At 49.5% G+C, this 23,620-nt stretch overlaps 1 protein-coding gene across 2 annotated transcripts in view; it reads left to right on the top strand.

The window, feature by feature from the left end:
- Window positions 1-216: 216 nt before the first annotated feature.
- GATA4 (GATA binding protein 4) overlaps window positions 217-23,620 on the top strand; it is a 28,444-nt gene continuing 5,040 nt past the window's right edge. Inside the window, exons 1-5 of one of the 2 annotated variants that reach the window (XM_039569443.1) lie at window positions 217-929; window positions 19,144-19,310; window positions 21,598-21,723; window positions 23,026-23,113; window positions 23,374-23,519. In XM_039569443.1, coding sequence (XP_039425377.1) covers window positions 404-929; window positions 19,144-19,310; window positions 21,598-21,723; window positions 23,026-23,113; window positions 23,374-23,519 — 1,053 coding nt within the window. In that variant the 5' untranslated portion in view covers window positions 217-403. Of the gene's footprint in view, window positions 930-19,140; window positions 19,311-21,597; window positions 21,724-23,025; window positions 23,114-23,373; window positions 23,520-23,620 lie in introns of both variants that reach the window. The other variant, XM_019293054.3, reaches the window with a different exon arrangement.

The following is a 23,620-nucleotide window of genomic DNA, read 5'->3' as shown; positions in this document are numbered from 1 at the left end:
GGCGGGGGGGGAAGGAGGGAGGAGGAGACTGACCGAGGGTTTTAAACAGCCCAGCCCCATGGTGGAGGGCGGGGGGGGGGGGGGCGGGAGGTGATGGATGAAGCCCGGTGGGAGCAGCTAAATCCAGGCGGGAGCTAAATCTCCCCTCCGGAGGGACCTGGACTTCTTGCTTGGGGTCTGGAAGAGGCGGCGGGACCTGCTGAAGGTGGGGAAGGAGGGCGGTGGGGAAGGTGGGGGGTTGGAGGAAAATCGCATCGCTGGTGGTGTTTTGGTTTTGGCTGGAAGGCTCTGCCCACGCGGGACCGCTGCGGGGGAAAGTGGAGCCGAGGGTTTTCCACGCGCTCCCCATCGCTCTGGATCGCGGCCGGGGAGCCGGCTGGGCTTTGGGGAGGCCCCGCACGAGATGTACCAGAGCTTAGCCATGGCAGCCAACCCCGGCCCTCCGGCGTACGAGGGGGCAGGTGGCTTCATGCACAGCGCGGCCGCAGCGTCCCCGGTCTATGTGCCCACCACGAGGGTCACCTCCATGCTCCCCAGCCTGCCCTACCTGCAGAGCAGCGGCTCTTCCCAGCAAGGCAGCCCCGTCTCCAGCCACTCCATCTGGACTCAGCCCGGAGCCGAAAGCGCCGCTTACAACCCTGGATCGTCTCACCCTCCCGTGTCACCTCGGTTCTCCTTCTCCACCAGCACCCCCATCCCGGCCACCTCTTCCCGGGAAGCGGCGGCGGCTTACAGCAGCTCCTTGAACCTTTCTGCCAACGGGAGGGAGCAGTACAGCAGGGGCTTCGGCGGCTCCTATTCCAGCCCCTACCCGGCCTACATGAGCCCCGAAATGGCCACGACCTGGACTTCCTCGCCCTTCGACAGCCCCATGCTGCACAACCTGCAGAGCCGAGGGACGCCCGCGGCCGCCCGCCACGCCAACATCGGTGAGCACAGGGCTGGGAGACGGGAGGGAAGGCTTCATCATCCCATTACCCCCCAGATTTTGGGGCACGCACCCCTCTGTGCGTAGGCGCAAAGGGTAGGAGGGAGGAATTTGGAGTATTGGGGTTGGCGCTGTCGGAGTGGCCTCTCTGGCTGGAAAATATTGGGGTCCTTGTTCTTACTTATTCTGCGAAATCACCGTTCCAAAATATCCTCAAAGGCCACAGTTCCCAAAAAGTAAATGAAATTTAGGGCAGGCCCGGAGCGGCAAGGAATGATGAGGCGAGCTCCGGAGCGAGGGCCTGCTGGCTCCTCAAATAGCTCCGAGGGGATTTAGGGGCTCTGATGGGGATGATTGTGGGGGCAGGACCACGATGTTCCCTTGACACGCAGGCAGCCCCTTCCTGAGCCGGCTGTAGGCGTAAAAGTGGCAGCATTAAGAAATCAAAGTTTGGTCCATGGGTTCCCTTTGGGCTGTTTTACATGCTGGATTTCTTAAAATTTTTTTTTGAAATGTCAGGCTACAAAAAGGGAGAGCAAAGATAAATTTTGAGCTGAGGTGGGAGAGATGATGGAGAAGGATTAAAAGAAATGCATCCACATTTATATCGGTGCTTTTTGGGGAACACGGGCACATCTGAACAATACAACCTTGGTATTTCAGAATCTCCTCACCCCAAAAAACCTCACCCTGATCTCTTGTGACGAATCCAGTCTCGGAGCCTTTCATTTCATTAAATTCCTCTGGTTCCTACAACGAAAAGTTGGTCCAAATGGCTTAAAACCCTGCTTTTATATTTTGTGGGGTGGAAGAGGGATAAAACGGGAGAGAAATGCGGGCACATCTTATGTGGTTTCATAAACCCTTTTTTCCTTCCCGCCTCCTCTCCGTGAAGGTATTTCTGTTGGCTTTGGGGTCGGGGTTAACAAAGAAAACACCTCAGATTTGTCTCCAGAGCTATTTTATGATCATGTTCTCTAACCTGAATTTTGGAGGGTGATTTTTCCATCGTGTCCAGCAGGATTTGCCTTGTCTTTAGCATTAATTTTAGATGTTAAAAGAAGGAAAGCTGGGCGTCGGTGAAGGCTTGGCCTTGCAAATACCTTGTGCTTTTCTTTGGGTACTATGAAATTTCTCAAAACGAGGAACAGATTACGGATAAAAATTTAGCCAATCGGGCAATGTTTTTCCGGAATCCATGAAAAGGTAGAACGTAGAGGGAAAAATCAGGATAAATTAAACAATCAAATATTAATTGAATATCTATATGCACATATGAATATTTGCATTTTACCCCAGTGCCACCTCTTCCTTGGGGGGGGGAAAAAATCACCTTTTTGCGGTGGTCTCAGAAGGGCTCTTAATAATAAAAATAACCTAACCCCAAAATAATGCAAATGAAGATTTGCCGTTGCAAAAACACCCATCAGCTTTCAAGGGACCAGGGGCTGAACGTGGGGATTTGGGGGTTTTGAGCCCGCTGGTTTGTGCTGCAGCTCCGCGTTTTGATGGCAAAAAATGGGGGTTTAAATAGCACTGGGAAGAAGGGATGAGTTGAGCCAGCCCAGAAGTTGGTTTTTAATGAAGGAGGAAGGAGCCGGGACTCCTCTCCACGGCCAGGTCCTGACTCGGGTGCCGGATTCTCGGCAGCGCAGCCGAATCCACGGGATTCATTAGCACGGGGCTAATTACGTCTCTGCCTTGGATATGGAAAAGCTCTTGGATTTTAAACTAAAAGTGAGTGAGTTTTTGTAAAACAAATAAATAAAATGAGCTGCCTGAGAGCTGGCAGGATTAAACTCAGGATTAAAATGGGTTTTTGGAAGGCAGCTCCTCCGGGAAGGAGTTTAAGGTCCAGACCTGCCCCGTTCCCTCTTCTCCCTGAGTCGAGAGGCGGCCGCTGCCGGGTCCCTCCTGGAAGCCGAGTGATGCTTTGGGCACCGAGAGGGCTGTGTGAAGCATGTAGAGGCTGACTGGGGGGTTCTGAGCTGGGAAAGGGTTTTATTTTAATGGTTTTAAGGATAAAAACCTGAAAAACTGAAGACGCTGAAAGATGTAGTTGGGGGGGCGCGGGGAACACCGCTGTGGATTGCTCCCATCACAGACCTACTTTAATGCCGCATCCGAGCCCTGGTCAGCACCTGAGAAATCCCTGGCACGGTGGAGTTGACTCCTTCTTTACCTTTTCTTAGGGCTAAAAGTAATTTTATTCTCTGCCCAGCGAGAAATCTCAGGGTGGAGACGCAATCCTTTTCAATCAAGCGGTATTTGCAGCAGCGCTCTCATTTTCTTTTCCTAAAGAGCCACCAACCTTCGGGCAATGCTAAATGCAGAGCACCTCTGGGGTCATTAAAATTTTAATTATTATCATTTTTTTTTTTTTAAAGATCAAGTCTGGGCATGTACAGCTGGATATGCAGACACGAATTCACAGTCTATGCAATTGGGCATGGCTTCCCCCCCCCCCCCCCGTTTTATATAAATATATCCCTGTAAAAACAAAGCAACACACAGGGAAAAGAAGATTAGTGAAAATGTATTCGAAGAAAATAGCACTACAAGAAATACAAATCTTGTTTTTCCCTAAACTGAGGGATTTTGGCTTGGCTTAAACCGTGGTATAAAGCACTGGGAAGGATGGGTGGGTAAAACACACGGGCCCGTTTGAAAAACTTTCCCTGGTGAGAGTTTAAAATACCAAATTTGGGCTTTTCAGGGTAAGTTTGGTGACTGATTTCATTACCCTGAAGAGCAGGATCAGACCCTGTGGTCGAGGCAGTGAACTTGCCCCAGGCATTGCCTAGGATGGAGTTACTATGAATTCCCGACTTAATGAGGCATGAAAAGGACCAGCTGCAGAATCCCCTCTCAAAAGACTTCCCCGCCAGCACCAAAAATCTCTTGAAATCGCTCCCAAAATGAGCCTGGATGGGCAGTTTGGCTCTTCCCCCTTCTCCGGGCAGAAGGGAGCGGGGATGGAGGGCGGCACGGGGGTCCGAGCGCGTCCATCCCACAGCCCCTCGCTGCCTCCTGGGTATTTCCAGGCTGGGCATGGACGCTCAGATCCCAGAGCACCATCCCCATTCCCTTTTATTTTGCCCACAGCGGGGGTTTTACTTTTGCTGTGGCATCGCGGAAGTTGCTGTGGTTGGGAATAAATCGGGGCGAGGGCTGTGGGCATTCCTGGTGGGTGCTTTTTGGTTTGGTTTTTGTTTTTTTTTTTTTTTTTTTTTTGGCTAAATCCAAGTCAGGGCTCCTCAAACAGGCGCTGCTGGAACACAGCAACAGCGTCCTGGAAGATCAAAGCCTGGAGCAGACACTGGGTTGGAAAATGTCCCTTCTGCTGCTGGTGGGGGAGAGATTGGGAACCAGATCTTAAGCTTTCCCATAGGGATGCTAAAAGATCTGCCCTGTCGCATCCCGGGGCTGACATTTCCAGTGATTCATTGGCATTTGTTACAGCCCTCTGCCCTACCAGCAGCCCCTGACCTTCCCCACGCACCAAAGGACAAGGTGGCCCGTCCCTGTGGGGTGGCAGGCGATGAGGGGGGCCCAGCACCTCTCCTGTCCCTGATCCCGGAGGGATGGGGCTGTAGGACGGAGGGATGGGGCTATAGGATTGAAGGATGGGGCTGTAGGACGGAGGGATGGGCCATAGGACAGAGAGATGTGAACGTAGGATGGCAGGAAAGGACTGTGGGACAGCGGGAAGGGGCTGTGGGACATCGGGATGGGGCTGTAGGATGTGTCTGCATTTTACTCCATCCCTCGTTTCACAAGCGGCCGCATTTCTCACCTCAGCCCCGCCGGCGGGGAAGGTTCACCCAGGGCTTTGTTCCCCCCTCTTCGGGTTTGAATCCACCTTCTGCTCTCCCTCCTAATTTAATTGTCACCCGTCAGTCTGGGATTTGGGATGAAACCCACAGAATCGGGGTTTTTAATCTTTGAGCAAGATCAAGCTTGAACACACAAGTGTTTATTCCCCCCTCCGAGCCCCCCAAGCAGTAGAATTTAAATTGCAAATAAATCAATGATAATAAAAATAACACAATCACAGGCGTGATTATTAATAATTCAATTCCTTAATTAAAAATTGCACTGTATTACCAAATACAAGTCCTTATGTTGCACAGAACAGCCGTGGGGTAGAATTTAATACACGATAAATGTTCACAAATTTTCGTAGAGCAGTAAAGTTTAAGGCAGTGGATGGTGGTACTTAATCTAAGATTTTATTAAGCCAGGATTAATTATTTTTCTTCTCCACAAATGTGCATGTGCATTTCTTTACCCCTGTAACGATAACAGCAATATTTTTTTCAAGAGACAGCCTATATTTTGCTCTCTGCATATTTTATCGCCAGAAATTTTAAGGGAAAAAGGCGAAATTCTCAGAAACAGATGAGTATTTATCAGGCAGTGTATTCCAAAGGAAACCAGGCCAAATCCTGACACCTCTGTGCTCTTCTGATGATGGGAAAATCTTGGCTTAGCTAGCAGAAAGGGGTTCCCCAAAACTGGTTGTCCCAAATGGAGAGGGGTATTTTGAATGGGGAAACCATCTCACTGAAATTTAAGGATGCATGAGAAAAAAAAAAAAACATCAACAAACCACCAAACAGCAAATAAAATCCCAAACTTGGCAAAAAAGGGGCATTTTATGTGCCTGAAGGTCGGCAGCCTGTTGTTGGTGAAGGAGGACATTTGCAGGGGCTGTTAAAAGTGGGAAAATCCAATTTTAAGGAAAATTCAATTAAAAAAAAAATTATAGTGTTATCCCAAAACCTTCAGAGGTTTTGTTTCTCATCGGCGCAGGGCTCTGGGCTGAAACTTCTGCTCCTTGAGCCCTGCGGAGCTTTGCAAGCAGAGGAATAAAAGGAATGCAAATATATCAACCGTGAGAGGTTTTATTCCCAAACTCACACACCAGCGCAGCGTGTCCTTCCCTCCCTGCAATTTCCTTATTGAAAAGGAGGTGCAGAAATGAGATATTTGGGGATCTCGCCCTGCTCGGTGATGCTCCCGGGCATTCACAGAGCAGAGGAAGCCAAAATCTTGGGTTCTTCGAGGCTTTTGCAACCCAACTCTAAAAAACTTAACAAAGGGTCTGCTTCCCCTTTGGGGCTCATCGCTGGCTGCAAAACCAGGTGGGACTTTACCTCAAGAGCTCAGTCCACAGGCTTAGAAAAAAAAGTTTTGCTGATGCTGGGAGGGAAAGCCAGAAATGCAGATTTTTGCTGTGCCAGCCCCGCGTTTTGGGGACGTGGGATCCCGAAAAACACGATTAGGCTGCCAAAGTGTCTCAGTTGTAACAGCCAGGTTGGGTTGTTACAGGTCTGAGTTGCTTGGGAGTGGGGAATGTGTGTAATTATGCCTGCAGGATTGCAAAAAGGGAGATGGGAATATCTGGAAATGCCGAATATCCACCTTGCCGGCGGGTCGGAATCCGCGCTGCCGTCTGGCAGGAAGGTGTAAATTTGCCTTTGGTGTGCGAGTGTGAAATGCTGCTTAAATAACCAGGGAAATAGGTGAGAATTTGCTCTGACCTCCCAAATTAACCCAAATTATAGAAGCAAATTTCATTATAAGTCGGATTGAGGAGTTTTTTTTTAATTTTAAGAAACATTGGTGTTTCTCCTTCATGGGACAGAACCCTCACAGCTGTCTACGGTCACGTCCCACACTGTGGCAAAATATGAAAACCTCTCCTGCCTTTCCAAGTCTTCCCCACATGGTCGGTCACGGTGACCGGGCCCGAGCTGTAAATACATCTGTAATGACAAATTAAACCCAATTATCTGCCAGGCCTGAGCACTGAGGTCTTTCCACACACGGCCGCTTGCAAGTACGTGACAGCCCTCGAAAATAATTCCATCACCGTTGGCATGAGTGGCACTAAAGGGTCTTTTGAAAACACCTGTGGTTTTCAAACCTACTCCGAAAATGTTGGTTTGGTTTTTTTTCCTGTATTTCCCTTTTTTCCAGGAGCTCCTTGCTGTGGGACATGTTGAGCTTGCAGCATTCCCCGCGCTCTTGTGTGTTTTTAAACGCTCGCAGCGCTCGGCGGTGATTTCTTTTTCAATATGATAAGCTCGGGCTGGATTTTCTCACCCCCCCAAAAAGAAGTGGCGGGTGCTGAGTCTGCTCCAAAAGAAGAGCCAGGCAGAGATTTTCCAAGTTGGATGCAGATCTGACCCCGCCATCAGCGCTGAAATGTTTCAGCTTTGGAGTTTTGGCAAGACCTGGATTTTAAAGCCAAGTTTGGGGTAGCGTCAAGTGGAAGCGAAAATAACTTTTTCTTTTCCAAGAAGTGCCCGGTGATTAATTTTTTTCTCCATTATTTTCTGGCACAGAGGGGTTTTTTTGCTTAATGAGGTGGATACCTAATTGCAGAATGAAGTCTTCACTTGGGGGGAGCAAGACGGGTCTTTCCAATGTCTTTCTGCTTTCTCTGTCTTTCTAAGGCCAAACCTGCCCAGGTTTTTAGGATCAGCCATCCCCTAAAAAACAGATTCTGCATGGACTGTGACAAACAAAAAAAAACAACCTCAAAAATACCCACGTTCCTTGCTCAGAGCTGAAACCATCCCTGTTTTAAAACACAGGGAGGTTCACCGGCAGCTGGTGCAGGATCAGGCCCATGCAAATAGAATCCATAGGGAAGAAACTCGGCCCACCGCAAATTACATGGGAATTTACATGTGTTCTCAAGGAGGTGAAACCCCAAAATCCAGTGGGACCTTCCTTTTTTGTCCTGAAAAGTGGCCACTTGGTTTATACGTTGCAGCATGAAGGAATTCGTGGTGGTTTTTTAAATTATTTTTAGTCACCCCTAAAGCTTGTGAGACCCTTATCGGAGCTCGAATCGCTCACACCAGCCTTGGGAGAGACTCAGTAATTCATTTTGTTTGTGAAAGAGGAAAAAAAATAACGCCTGGAAAGCCAAAAATTAATAATTTTTCCAGCAGAGGTGGGGTGAGGGCAGCCGGATGAGGGATCCCGCAGGGCTGATCTCCCGTCTCCACCAGGGACTGGTACTGGATTGCTTCTGAACCTGGGATAACAAAACCGCTGCCTGGAAATGCTTCCTCCTAATCCCTGGGAATTAAGTTGGTGTCTGCCGGGGGAGCATTTCAGGAGAGGTCCCGTGGTGGGACGCTTCTCCCTGCTCCTGCTGCTCTTCCCAGAGCTCAGCCCTTTTCCACTGGGCGATGCTTCCAGCACAGTGGATTTACAGGGAGCTGCCACGGGGCTCAGTTCCCGTTGCCATCGGACTCTCCTAAACAGTTAAAACCCAAATTTGGGGGCAGAGATGAAGCAGGGGGGGAGAAGGAGACCACGCCAGTCCCTCCAGGCAAGGTTTTGCCAATTCTTCCTGGTTTTTCCACGTGGAGCTCTCTGTGTCTGTAACATTTAAGCAAATTCCAGGTTGTCCTCTGACCTCGAGGGCCAGGGGACTGAGATGTCCCCTTTGGCTCTGCAAACACCTCCAGACAGTTCAGGAGACATTTCCCCCTTGCTGGATTCCCAGCTGCCCACCCCCGGCTGTCACCAGCCCTCATGCTTTCTTGCACCTCAATTTTCCTTCAAGCTCCAGCTTCTGGAGTGCTGTTATCATATGTCAGGCTCTGCTCTTTCAGAAAGCAAAAGAACGGCTTTCCTGGACAAGGGAGAGGCTGGAAAACCCTGATTCCTTCATGCTGAAATCCTAGATGAGGCAAAAAGAAACCAAACCCTAATATTTATTATTTAAACTCCTATGAGTTTCCAAGCCAGACTCCTGGATTTGCAAGCCAGTGAGCCACCATTATTCAACATTCAGGGCTTGCAGTGCTGGAGTTGTAAAAGAAATCAGTGAGGCCCTGAGCCCCAGACATCAGGGCTCCTCCGAATGACGTGTGGACCCAGATGTCTGAGATTATTTTGGGAAGGGAGTGCTGGCCCCAGGGGCTGCCTGCCCAGGGGGCTGGCTGCTGGGAAGGACTCTGGGTTTGGACATGCCTGGGTGGTGTGGAGCATGAGAGGGGCAGATGGTTTGGGGGGAGGATGTCTCTTCCTCACGCTCCCCTGGGCTGGGATGATGCTCTCGATCCTGGGCATGACTTTTCCCATGTTCAGTCCTTCATTACTTCCCTGGGACAGATCAGTGATGCTGTAGTTTATCCTGACCCTCTGGATATGAAGATCTGAGCTTGAGGGTCTTTTCCACTTCCCAAAACAAGCAGGACTTCAAGCAGGAGGGTGAAATCCCCCTTCTCTTTGCCTCAAGCCAGGGAAGGGTCTCACTCTGCCAGAGCTGCCTGCCCTCCCCAAGCACTTCTCTTCCCAAACCCACATCCCAGTCAGGCTCTGCCACCTCCCTCCACACAAATCAATAACAACGGGTGAGCAGGTTAATTATAATCACAGAATAAACGCCGCAGTCTCAAAGTTCACCCAACTTCAGCAGCATTTCAAAACGAGTGGACGGCGCCAAGAAACTTTCATTGATTCCTCTGGGGCAGGTGTGGGAGTTTGAACCTGTCCCCAGGCTGATCTTGATTCGAGGCCTACTCAATTTTCCTCCTTATCTCGACTTTCGCCTATCTTATAATGCCTGTTATTTTAGATAAAAAGTCCAATCAATTGGGTTAGAAAAACTGCAAGTTATATGTGGCCCTGATAAGTTCCGTACCTGCCTTTTATTGGCCTGGGCTGCGAAGTGACCTTTGCAGATGCTTTATCATCCCCTCCTCCCGCCCCGCTCGGGGGCTGAGTTGACTTAACATCCAGAATAACTAATAAAAGAGGAAAAGAGAAGGGCCAGGGGTTAGACAAACTCACTGTCCCCTCTAACGTGATGAGCCGTAGTAAACACCTTTTTGTTTGTCCCTGGCTGGAGTCCCACAGGGAGGCCGGGATGTGGCCTGGCTTGTGCTGGTGCAGCTCCTCGGAGTGGGATTTATCAGTGGAACAGCTCAGAACTGGAGGCAGAGCCTGTGTCTAAATCAGTGAAATTAGAAGAAAACTGGGACAGGGGTTTGGATATGTTGATATTGGTCGGTGCCCTCATGCCTAGGGAGGGATTGGACATGTGGGGCAGTCCTACATATTCCATATATTCCTACACATGGTGTAGACATGTTTTATATTTATAAAGTGAGGTTTTTTTAAATATAGCATATATATTTTGCACATATAAAATGAGTTTTTAAAAATACGTGTGTGTGTATTTGTGCACATATATAGAAATATATATGCACACACCCTTCTATGTAGCTAAGTTCTATGCAGCCACAGAATAAAAATAATAATTTTAATATCAAAACCTGAAAGAACTGATTGGAGATGATTCCTACAACGGCATTCTTAAGGACATCCCAGGCATCCCTGCCTATGAAAGAGGGGCTGGAACGACATGATCTTTAAGATCCTTTCCAACCCAAACCATTCTGCGATTCTATGACATGCTATGTGTATATATACAAATACATACATTTATAAATATGTATAACACACACACAAATATGATAACAACAATACAATTGATTGTATTCCTACAAGAAAGATTTTGCTCGTTTGCTTCAGATAAATGTCTCTCCTTCCGATCTGGGAAAAAAACCCACCCCAAACTTTGAGTTTCTGGAGTTGTAGGATTGTGGAAATGCATGTTGTAAGATCCTTAGCAGGACAACCACCTCAGTAATAGCTGAGGGCATGTGGATGAGGCTTTGGAATGCCCATGGATGGACATTCCCCCATATCCTAATGAAAACCCAACAGATCATGCTCTTCAATCATTGGTGAAGAATCATCTTGGGGTGTCCTGTGCAGAGGCAGGAGTTGGACTCAATGATCCTTGCGGATCCCTTCCAGCCCAGGATATTCTGTGATTATGTGACAATTGTTAGCCCCTGGCATGGTCCAACCTCAGACCATCTCAGCCTGAGCCCAGCATCTCCTCAGGCAGCTCCTGGGCAGTTTGGGTGCAAACATTCTAGATTGGAGTCCCAGAATATCTGAACATGGCCAGACACTGCTGGCTGGGCTCAGGGTCAGGCTTCACCACCTACCCAGTAACTGGCCCGGGTTCACCAGTTACCCCGTAGCCATAAGGCCAATTCCCATGGCTCAGCCATGGAGCAGTGGCTTGGCAGGACTCCACAGCACACCTGATTGTAGTCCCCTGTGGGGACACCAGGAACAGCTGCTCATGACCTGTTCCCAACTCAGAAACAGCTGCCAGGAGGGATCGTGGCACTCTAAATCCCAAGCTTTCCCATTCCTCTACATTTTTCCCCACTCTCCCTTCCCTGAGGCCACCAAAGAAGAGTCTCTTGATGGGCACATCCACTTGGAGATGGGCCAGATTTCAAGGAGGGCAAGGCCATGGCTCCTTTTCCTTTGTCAAAAGAGAGAAAGACCATTTCCAGGTGCCTCCTGCCAAGCAGACCCCAGACTGTGGCTGACCCCATCTTGCCCATTCCCTGGGCTCACCATGCTAATCTGAGATGTGTTAAAAAATATTTGGACAGTCGATAAGCGGAGGAATCTCCTGTTTATCAGAGGAGCCTCGGATATTTACAAGTGTAAGAACTGCAAGGAGGAGTAAGGAAGGGGAGGTCACCTTGGTGGGTGGGAGTTCACTCAGGCACAACTTGACAGTCAGCAGAAGCTGCTGCTGGACACCAGGTCGCTCTCAAAGAGGTGGCCAAGAGGCTCCCACCAGAAGATCCTCAGGGATGTCTGCATTCCTGTCTCCTGCAGAGCAGGCTGTGCACCTTTGGGATGTGGGACATGGTCCTTCAGTGTGTGTGTGGATTGTCTCTCCACTCAGCTCTGGGACAACCACGGGGCTGGATGGTTTGGGGTCTGGTGGGTTTGGTACGCTGGAGAGCTGTCAGGGCTTTTCCAGCTCCTGCCCCTTCCCAAAACACTGTTTAGCTCTGAATTAGAGGAATCCAGCTTGTTTCCACCCATCGTTCTTCCATCCATTTCTTGTCTCCACATCTGTGCCTGTGGCCTTTGAAAGTTGTCCTCTTGCGCCCCTCCGGTGTCACCCCTTGTCACAGGGAAAGGACAGTGTCACCATGAGCTGCAAAGCCTTGCTCAAGGGCATCCTATTGCAGAGCCAAGCCTGAACTCAAAGCCAGGCCCAGAATTTGCCCAGCCTTTCCATCATGGCCCTCTTGCACATGATCTCAGCTGGTCCTTTGGCTGCTTCCACCTCCACCGTCCTTCAAAGCGCAGAAAACATCCCCGAAGGAAAGGAGTATTCCTGGCTGCTGGCAATGGTGTGCACCACAGACCTTGGCGTGCTGCAGGCAGAGCAGGGAGTGCTGCAGGGGAGGGACACAGTGTTCCCTTTGCCTTGACATGAAACATTTGGCCTGGGAAGGGTTGCACGGGAACAGTCTCGCCGTGATGTTTCGCGAAGCCGGGGAAAAACGGATTTCTTCGCCTTCTGGAAAGCCAGATTGTAGGGTGAATGTTTCCTCAGCAATAAGTGGAGTCTTTATGTTTTCAGAGGGAAAACTGTTTGGTCCAGGCAGCCAAACGGGTACACAGCCATCTTCTGCACCATAGATGTGTCAGATAAACCCTAAAACCTTCTGGAACAGCATCAAGCCATTTCTGTGAGGCTGCACAATGATGCTTTTTGCTTGAAACCGTGTTTCTGGCTAAGTGTGGGGAATTTGCCTGCTTCCCCACTTCCTGCAGATCCTCAATCACACCGGTGATTCTTTCTGTTAGTCCAGACCAGGGGAGAGCAGGGAGCCACATTCCCACAGCACCCAGCCCAGTGATGGGCACTGCTTAGACAGGCACTGTCCCACTCTCGCTGTGTTTAGATCCCATTTGTCTCTTAAAGAGTGGGACCCTGGGTGAATTTCCCCCCAGATTCTGTCAGAGAGGAAACAGGAAGAGAAGAGGGAGCAGAGCGGGAAAAGCCAGTGAGCAAAACCTGGTTTTACAGAAACACCCTTGGATCCTTTAGCTCCATCCTCACTTTCTGATCCCAGCCTGTGTGCTAAGCTGGTGAAATCCCCACGGACAAAGGAAAGGCTCACTGACAGCTTTCCTTTGACTACAGAGCTCCCCCAAGCATAAATTTGGGATTTTTAAATTAGCAGTCACTCCCTTCCCATTCCTCTTTCATCTCCCCTCTTTTTTTTTTGCTGCCACCTTCCTTTCCAGTTCAGTCCTTCTCTGCCACAGTCCCGGACCAACCAGCACTTTTAACTGCTGTGATCTGACCCATCTTTTGATGGGTTTTTCCCCTTGAAACTCTGGCTTCTGGAATCATGCAATTCATGGGAACACCTCAACCCATTCCAAAGAAATAGAAGATGTGACTTTGAGCTCCTCTAGCTCCAGCAAAATGCTGGTTAAAAGGACCCCAAAAGGCTTGAAGAGTAGGAAGGATTTCCAAACTGCCCCTTTTTAATGGAAACAATTTTGGGATTTGGGACAAAGCGGCTGAGAATGGCAAACCCTGTTTCCCCTACCATGCTGTTGTGGCTGTCCATTGGAGCAGAAGGTGAGGGTGTCCTGGGTGGGATTCCAGGGTGTCCACGTCCTTCGCCTCAGCTGTGAGTGCCCCTGAGAGTCCATTTGGGATTTGTGTATACACAGGATCGTGGCTCTCACCTCTTACCATAACAAATTGTTTTAGGAAACTGCTTCTCTGCTGGGAAAACTGCTCTCAGGCTCTGTTTAGAGCCTGTAAGTGGCCTGGCTGTGTTTGAAGGACAGTTTCTCCTTTGCTGAGTTGCTTCATTGGGTTGAGAAGATACTTCTGCAGGGGGAACTGTTGATATCAAATATCTCTCCAGCTGTAAACAAAACTCCAGTGCTGTATTAATGGAAGTCTCTTTCCATCCAGAGAGGGTGAAGGCAGGAGGGGGCCGGAGGGACGTAGAAGACAGCCTGGTTGTTTCTCATGCAGGAGGGTCTGACCCAAACCAGGGTAGGGAGGGCTCTTTGTCCCCTTCCATGGGCTGGCTTGGGAAGAGAAATTTATAAATTGGATGCTGGCTGTGAACTGAAGGATTCAAAATATTTCCTTTTTCTGTTATCACTCCTTAGTGTCCTGACCTGTGAGGTTTATGCATTCAAGATGATCTCTCCAATGTGAACAGATTTAATCACAGAATCCCAGAATGATTTAGGTTGGAAGGGACTTTAGGGATCAGCCCATTCCAACACCCTGCCATAGGCAGGGACACCTCCCACCAGACCAGGTTGTTCCAAGCCCTGTCCAACCTGGCACTGGACACTTCCAGGGATGGGTTGATAAAGAAAAGCCCAAAGGTCTGGACCTAGGAATAGAGCTAGTGCCAGGCTGGCAGAGTTGGGGTTTGCAGAGATGGTGGGAAGAAGTCACTTCAAGCCACTCTCCAGGCTCAAGCCTTGGGTAGAGTTGCAAGTGGGTGTCTGGTTCTCCTGTTTGGGAAGGCAAAATTCCTCAGACTTTTGGTGAGCCAGAGGTGCTGGAGATGTGGGCTGGCTGGGGGGGGCTCCGGTCTGCTTTCCTCTTGATCCCAGCAGTGCCCATACAGGCCGATGTCAGTGGATGTGAAGGACTCCTCCCAATGACCAAGTGTCACAAAAGGCCACATCCAAGAATTCTTTTTTCCCTACCAGACCCCCATGCCCGCTTAGGAGTCACTCCTGGCTCCCTGGGGACTGGATGTCCCATTGTGGAAAGTGTTTCTGACATGAGTGTGCTCAAGGCCTCACCCAAGATTAGGAGGCTGTTGTGCAACACACAAGTGACATTTCCTGCCCTGGGGACCTTGCAGTGCTCATAAACAGTAGATGTGAGGGGAAAAATCTCGTTTTACACAGCAAGCTGATGATGACCAGGATGGGGATGGAACATAATCCATCCTCTCCACTGGTCATTCACTGAGTTTTCATGACCTGCTTTCAAGTGAGAAGCTCCTTCATTGACTAAAGGCAGGGTTTTATGAAGAATTAAGTAGAAGGCCATCAGGATTAGTCAACACCAGGGACCCAGGCCATAAAAAGGACCGAATGATCCCAAGATAGAAGATAAGGGCTCGGCAAAGGCACGTGGGGAAGCTGAACATTCAAAGAGGAAGATGAGGCCACTCAGCACACAGGAGGCTCCCCCAGCCATAGGCTGATGTCCTTCTCAGCCTGATCAGCAAATCCTTCCCTCAACCCTGTCCCAGTGCTGGCTGTACCTGGCTTCAGGAGAGGGAGTAAATCTTTCCAGCAGAAAGGCCATTACAGAGGTCACCGGATGGACCCATAAATCTCCATTATCAGGCAGCGGCTCCTGTGCCACAGAACGGAAATCATTGCCCTGAGTGCGACTGGGGGAGCCTTTCCTTCCCCCCTCATTGTTCAGGGCCCTCTGGGAGCCGCTCGGGCCATTTGCTGCCTGAATAAACGTTTCCTTTCCCGGCTGCAAAGTACAAGGAATAAGTGTCAGGGGATCTCATAATGCCAGGATTTAGAGCTTCAGCCCCGAGCCAGAAGCCAAGAAAACACTTTGCTGCTTTTTCCTGGGGAGTCTCCTTAATCCCCATTATTAATAACAGTGACAAATTAAACAATTAGTGCACTTGAAGCCCGGTGGCCTCCATGCCCAATATAGCTCAGCCTGATGGTGGATCCCGGCTCCTGTGGGCTCTGAGCCCTGGGAACATCCAGGTTTCCTGGGTCCTGGACACCCACCCACATCAAACTGCACAGGCTGCAGGTCTTCAGGTGATACTTTCTCATTATTTTGCAGATCTTCAGGGTTTTTGAGAGCGGGGGGGATGTGTGGACAGAAGGACAGCTCAGAAAGCTCCCCTCGGCAACTTCATCCTGGAGTTTAGTGATGCTGTGAAATTACATATATAGATATATATATACAAAATAATAATTATAAAAATATAATTTCTTCTAGAAAGAAATCCAATCCCTTGTTTCCCACTTTCTTAGGGCCCAAACACCCTTTGTGCAATAAATGACATGCCCCAAGCCTCTATCATCACCTCTATGCCAACATCCAGCAGTGTCCAAGACACCTCCTGTGCCATCCCAAAGCATTCTTTGAAGCAGGTGAGGATATTTCTCCTCCAGGCAATATCTCCTGAGGTCAAAGAGCTCTCCCTACACTGACAGGGCTGCAGGAACAGTTTTAATGAGGTTGCACTCTTCAGATGTCATCTGACTCAGCACTGGATGGTGCCCAGAGGGGACACACCCATCTGATATGGGCTCAATTAGGGAGAGCCACCCATTGCGTGAGGCCTCGGTGTCCCCTGGGAACAAAGTCTGTCCCTTCCCCTCTCAAACGCCAATGATTCCTGTTTATGAATGTCCACAAGGATCACCTTTGCCTGCAGCTCAGAGAGGAAAGTCTCACAAATGTTATTGCCATGGAAGCAGAAGGGGACTTTTGGAAACTTCAACCAGTGAAAGTTTGGATGGGGCTTGGAGCAACCTGGGATAGTTTAAGGTGTCCCTGCCCATGGCAAGGGGTTGGAATGAGATGGGCTTTGAGGTCTCTTTCGACCCAAATCATTCTGTGATTCTGTGAAAGTCCCTCAAGAAAGACGCTCCAGTCCGAATCCCACGGAAACTGGGAAAAAACCCAAAACCCAACCCAAAAGCACCAAAGAAATAGGGAAGAATATCAGGCAAATGCAGATGGAAAAGGAGAGCAGGTCTCAAGACAGGTTTGCGCTTATCTTTTGGATGTTGATGAGAAACCAACACTTTAAATATTGTGGGCACTGGAGCTGAGTGTCCCACTCTTGGGAAATAACAATCAGCATTTGACAACAAATTATTTATTGCCAGAAAATAGGAGACTTACATTCTTCTAAAACCAAAAATATATCCATACCTGACATTTTTTTGAGGGACCTTCTTATTCAAGAGCTAGTCCAAGTCTTAACATTTCCGAGGGACTGTTAGGAATTTTCTCCTTTGTCTTTGATCAAAAACTTTTATATTTTGGTTTCCTGGTGGAAAAACCTCCAAGAAAGATTGTATTTTGTAATTAGTCACAGGCACAACTCAAATCACTCAAGCTTTAACTTTTACATTTTGATTACCTCTGCTCTGCTAAATTCTCCCTGGATTATGTCCACAACTCTGTACTGAATTATTTTCGAAGAAGAAGGGATTTTTTACAGGACAAAAATTACTGTGAAAATACTTGGGCTTTTTCTTTGGAAAATTATAATCAAAAACCTCAACAACTTCTAAGATGAAAAAAACCCCAGTGAAATGTTTTCCTTTCTTGAGATTTTTCAAGGAAACGAGTTCTTTCCTGACCAGCTGTTCCAATCCCTTCTCTTTTCAAAGGAAGTTTTTGGCTGTGACTCAATTGTCATTTTAAGGGGGAAAGTGAGGGTTATGGTATCACTGAATCCACGTGGACAAAAATTGCCTGGAGGGATTCCCTTCTTTTCAAAACCACCAGAATTTCTCCAGGGTAATGAGATTTTCCTAAACTGCCGGGAAGATACTGGATTCCTGCTTTTCTGGCTCCAGAGCTGCTTGGGTACAATAAATTACTGCTTTCTACCATTTCCTCGTGGGCACATGGTGTAATCTCCTGCCATTTTTAGCCTGATTTTCTAGGGAGAATTAGGCTCACGTGAACATTTTCCTCTGTCTCTGTTTACTGGCGCCACTTCATTAAATTTTTTGTCCTTTGGCTGCTTCACAGTTATGCAGTTTCCTGCAGATTTTCCAAAAATAGTCTGGGGAAAAGAGAAAATAAGGCCATGTCTGAACATAACCCTTGCTAGACATCAGAGAATCCACATGGGATTGAGGCACAGCTCAGCAAGAAGCCAAATTTTGTTGGTTTGCTCCTTGGGGAGCAATTGTCTTTGAGCAGGAAGCTGAGGTTTTCATGTAAAAAGCAGGTGGACAAGCAAAAAATATAGTGAAGTTCTTGGCTTCTGGAAGGCTTTGTATGGAACAGGGAGTGAGCGGTGTCTTTCCAAAGGATGATGCAGTCGAGCTGTGTTGTGCTGACCTTTGCACCTCCTGGTCCTGCCACAGCCAGAGGGGCTGGACTGGCCCAGCCCAGGGCAGTTCATAGAATCCCAGAATGGTTTGAGTTGGAAGAGACCTTAAAGTTCATCTCATTCCAACCCCCTGCCATGGGCAGAGACACCTTCCACTGTCCCACGTTGCTCCAAGCCCCGTCCATCCCAGCCTTGGACACTCCCAGGGATGGAGCAGCCACAGCTTCTCTGGGCACCCTGTGCCAGGGCCTCACCACCCTCACAGGGAAGAATTCCTTCCTAACATCTGATCTAAACCTGCCCTCTGTCAGTTTAAACCCATTGCCCCTTGTCCTGTCCCTCCATGCCCAATTGTCCTCCCCCTCACAGCCCAGCTGCAGCCGAGCCCCAGTGCAGGAGGTACCAGGGAGGCAGTGGGTGAATGCAGCAAGCCCTGGAGTGTGGCATCAAGCACGATGCAGACTTCCATCAAAAGCTGAGCCTCTGACACACATAAATTCCCAACAATCCCTGTTATCTGTCAGCCTGAGCTGGGGTTAGAATCCCAGAACCATGGAATGGTTTGGGATGCAAGGGACCTTAAAGACCATCCGTTTGAACCCTCTTCCATGGGCAGGGAACCTTCACACTTTAGATGTGGATTCCTGTAATCAGGAGATGTTTCCCGTGCAGAGAATGGGGTGAAGGCACACAAACCTCCTCTCCCTTGGCTCTTTGCAGCCATTCCCCCAGCAGAGGGGCTGGGTGAGGAGCATTCCCATGGTGAGCAGGGCACATGGAATGGTTTTCCCTGCCCAGCTGAGATGCAGCTGCCTGATCTCTGGGCAGTTCTCCTGTGTGGGGTTTGCGTTTATCCGTGATCTCAGGAATCTGCCCTCATTGTAAACAGGGCTGTTCGCCTGCCCCAATCTGCTTGCCCTGGCCATGGTCAATCTCAAAAATTGGATAATGTCAGAGCACAAGGGGTGGTTTCTCTTTCTGTATCCTGGTATCTGTGTCCCTGCTGCCACAGAAGTCCTGCAGCCATGGCAGGGAAAGGAGTCGCTTTTCCCAATAATCCCTGGGGGCTTGCTTGGGGAAGGAAGAGCTGTTTCTTGCAACCTATAAAATCTGAATGTGATTTCTTGAAATGTCCCTTCTGGGCTAAACTGAGAACCAGAGCAGCAATTAAATGTACGGCCACCTAACTAACTGAGTCTCTTCCCTTCTCTCCCATCCTGGCAGCAGAATTTTTTGACGATTATTCCGAGGGGCGAGAATGTGTCAACTGTGGGGCCATGTCCACCCCGCTGTGGAGGAGGGACGGCACGGGGCACTACCTCTGCAACGCCTGTGGGCTCTACCACAAGATGAACGGCATCAACCGGCCCCTGTTCAAACCCCAGAGGAGGCTGGTAAGTCAAGAAAACACACCTGAGGTGAGGAGGAGGCAAAGAGACCTCGGCCAGCTGGAGATGCCAGGGGTGCTTCAACTCCATCTGCCCAGCTGAGATCCAGATTTTCAAAACAAGACAGATTTTCTCATGCTTGGGACACTCCAAGACCTTGTACTGCCCAGAGCAGTCCTCCAGACGCTCAGCCAGGCAGTGGAAGGGGCTGACGGACACAGGGTGATTTTGGGATTTGTGGTGCTGGTTCAGCAAAAGCCAGTCTTTGCTTTAGTATCCTGCAGGCATTTCAGGAGGAATGGCAACTCTCCCCAGTTCCAGGACAGTACCAGTACATCTTCTCTTACCCACAGGGGTCCCTGGTCACTGCTGGGTGACCCCCTCACTTCATGGTGACTCTTCTGGATACCTTTTTTGGATACTCTTCTCCCAGATCCATTGGGTGAGGTGAAGCCCCCACTGCAGGTCAGGTCAGGTCAGGGCATCCGAAAACCTGTGGGGTCAGGGTGGGGTATGCACAAGGAACCTGGGGGACAGGAACAGGATTGTTCAGCCTGGAAAAGAGAAGGCTTTGGGTTGACCTAATTGCAGCTTTCCTGAAGGAAGCCTACAGGAAAGATGAGGAGACTATTTCCAAGAGTGACAGGATGAGGGGGAATGGTTTCAAACTGACAGAGGGCAAGGTTAGATGGGATATTGGGAAGGAATTCTTCCCTGTGAGGGTGGGGAGGCCCTGGCACAGGTTGCCCAGAGAAGCTGTGGCTGCCCCTGGATCCCTGGAAGTGCCCAAGGCCAGGCTGGATAAGGCCTTGAGCAACCTGGGCTAGTGAAGGTGGTTGGGACTAGATGAGCTCGAAGGTCCCTTCTAACATCTTAAAATTCTACGATTCTACAACATTCTACGATTCCATAACGTTCCACGACCGTGAACCCAAGCTAAAAGCAGCCACCAAGCCACCCCCGAGAGCCAGGTTTCCGCACTCCTTGCTTCCCACGAGGCTCCATCCCCACCCTGCCCTGCCCTTTGCATCGCTCAGCCCTGTCTGTGCCCGAACACAGCGAGTGCCAAAAGCAGCCGGAGCGCTGCCAGCAGCCACGGGCACCCAGCGCCCTCTTGTGAAACGCCTCTCCGGACACCGCCTGATCCCGGCAGGATCTCACCCCGGCACCCAGGACCTTCCCTCTCTCATTTACCGGCCTCTAAAGCCTGAGCTTTGAAGGATGATGGGAAGAGTCAGGCAGGTGTGGAGCACGTGGCTTTTTCTTCCTCCACCTCCCACTCTGCTTCCAAGATCAAAGCTTGTATTCTACATGGCTTCAAGCCCATTGCTTTCTCCTCTGGCCTTCTGAGCCTGACTAAACAAGTTCACCCAGAAAGGGAACTTCGGGTCTGCTCCCTATACTAATTCATTAGTGAGAATTCCTATTAATTATCCCTCTTTATCAAGAGGAGGAAAATGCTGCCGGAAGGTGGTTCTTCTTTTTTTTTTATCTTCCCCTCAAGCTCCTTGAGCAACATATCACAAAGGAACATGTAACATTTATGGCATTGGTAACATTTTCTTGGGATAGCCAGGAAGGTGAAGGGCTTGGGAGCTGGAAAAGTCAGGATGGTCTGAGATCCAGATACCTTAGTGTAGGCGTGTACACGTGCAGGGGGGTCTCTAAGCTGTCACCAGACCTGCTGGAGATCTGTGGACCTGTTCAGGTGATGTGGGATTCTGGAGAAGGAGGCTCAGGGGGCACCTTCTCATGCTCCACAACTCCCTGACATAAGGTTCAGCCGGGGGGGGTTGGACACTGCTCCCAGGGAACAAGGGACAGGACAAGAGGAAATGGCCTCAAGCTGTGCCTGGGGAGGTTCAGGTCAGACATCAAGAAGAATTTAGGTGGTCACGCATTGGAATTGGCTGCCTGGGGAGGTGGTGGAATCCCCATCTCCAAAGGTGTCCAAAGGTGGATGTGACACTCACTGCTCTGGTCTGGTTGACAAGGTGGGGATCGGTCTCAGGTTGGATTGGGTGATCTTGGACATCCTTCCCAACCTTAATGATTCTATTTCATGTCTCTGGCACCATCTGAGATGCCTCAGGACACCTGGGACCTCCTGGAGGCTGTGGAAAGGACAAGAGGGGCAGAAAGAGGTAGTTGGACAACTGCAAAGGGGCGAAAAGAGAGGCAAGAGCAGAGGGGGTACCCTGAGGCGTGCTGGAGCAAGCTGGTTGGAATCTGGAGCGCTGCTGGTGAGGGCACTGCAGGGCTGACATGTTTCCTTGCTCCGCTGTCCCCACAGTCAGCGTCCCGCCGCGTCGGCCTCTCCTGTGCCAACTGCCACACGACGACCACCACGCTCTGGCGCAGGAACGCTGAGGGAGAGCCCGTCTGCAACGCCTGCGGACTCTACATGAAGCTCCACGGGGTAAATCCTTGCTGTGGGAAGGTGGCACCAGGCTGGGGGCTGGGTTCTTTGCACACCTCTGTGCTCTCCTGGAGCTGGTTTTCCTGCTGTCCCTTTGGTTTAGTCCCCCTCAAGGTTACATCATGTTTATACCTGCAAGGGGGGGTGCACACTGGGTATTTCTCACTTACTAATTAGGTCCCCTTTGCAAATAAGTCTTAAAACCTAACAAAACCAGGCCCAGATTCTTTCCACATAAATGCAGGCACTTTAGTTAAAAAGGGAAGTCAGAAGCACAAGGAAGGGCTGAGCTCCTTCACATGAGCTGTCAGATCCCAGCTAAGGCTTGGCTGTAGACTTGTCAGGGACTGATGGGTCACTTTTCTTGTACAGGTGTCCAGATAGTCTCTTCCTGCCAGTGGTAGCTTCATGTATTGATATCACACCTGATATATCTAGAAGAGTCCTGCTGGTGTCCAAGGCATGGCAGGAATTCAGGATGTAAATCTCCAGCTTTTCTCCCATCACTCAGCGGCAATGGGGCCACCCCCATGGCAGAGACAGAAGCCCTCAACACCCTGGTGATTGCTCAGTGGCAGCCCCCTGTTCTGTTCCTCATGGCACTGGCATCCCTGCCCATGGCAGAAGGGTTAGAACTAAATGATCTTTAAGGTCCCTTCCAACCCAAACCATTCCTGGTTCTGTGATTGCTGCTCCTAGGGTTTTTATATTCCATATATAGATAAGGAAAAAACCCAACCCCTATGAGGCAATAAATAATTGCTTTACATTTTGCATTTCTTGCTTGAACAGTTTGTGTCTGACTAAAGATGCTCTCAGTGATGTCCAGTGCTTGAGAGGAGATGACAGAATATTCAGCAGGGTCAGGTCAAAACTGGAAGTTATGGTGGATCAGGGGAAGTCTCACCTAACCAAAAAATTCTTCCTAGAAATCCCAGTGTCTTTCTGACCCCCTCCGTGGGATGAGCTCCTACGGGAGGTCATCCCACATAGGTTTGGTGCCTTTCAAAAAAGCAGGTATAAGCCAGACAGATGTTTCTGGTCTGAGTTAAACAGGAAAGTCAATCAGATGAGCTGGTCTTCCCTTCTGGCCCTAAAACACTCAGAACCATGGTGTGAACTTTCTTCCTATTCCCATTTGGATGCATGTCTTGAATCTCTCTTGACCAGGGAATTTGGGCTCCGTCTTGATGTTGCTTTCAATTAAACCAGCTCGACCACAAGTTAGAACTGGAATCATGTTCTCTTAGATGACCTTAAGGACATTCAGAAACCAATGTGCTTTTCTATTTGTATCCACAGGTCCCAAGGCCTTTAGCCATGAGAAAAGAGGGAATTCAGACGAGGAAACGCAAGCCTAAGAACCTTAACAAAACAAAGGCACAAGCAGGTAAGTGTTGAATGGAGGAATTTATTTTATGATGTGTATTTGTGTGTGCACTTGTGTTTTTGACCACAGTGCCCTGCAAGTCAGAGACCCAGTGACAAAACAGGCCAGTTTTCAAAAAAATGGGGGATGCCTAAATACCTGAATATCCTTCCAACTATTTTAAAATTTATTTTTACCACGCTAGCATCTGGGTGGGTGGGCAGAGCTCTGTGCTGAAAGCTCTTTGGAAAGAGCCTGTTTTACCCTCTGGTTTCGTCCAGGCCCATCCAGCAGCGAGAGTCTTACCCCAACCACCAGCTCCACCAGCAGCAGCAGCAGCAGCACCACGACCACCGAGGAAATGCGCCCCATCAAAACAGAACCCGGGCTCTCATCTCACTATGGGCACCCCAGCCCCGTTTCTCAGGTACGGAGAGGAGGTGCTGGCAGAGGAAAAAAAATGGGAAATAGGATGGAAGACATGGGGAGAACATCCTCAAAACCTTAATTAGGTACTTAAAGATAAGC

This window comes from Corvus cornix, chromosome 3, assembly GCF_000738735.6.
Source record: "Corvus cornix cornix isolate S_Up_H32 chromosome 3, ASM73873v5, whole genome shotgun sequence".
Taxonomy (NCBI): domain Eukaryota; kingdom Metazoa; phylum Chordata; class Aves; order Passeriformes; family Corvidae; genus Corvus; species Corvus cornix.
The sequence above is the reverse complement of the archived record's forward strand: the minus strand, read 5'-3'. Positions and strand labels throughout refer to the sequence as shown.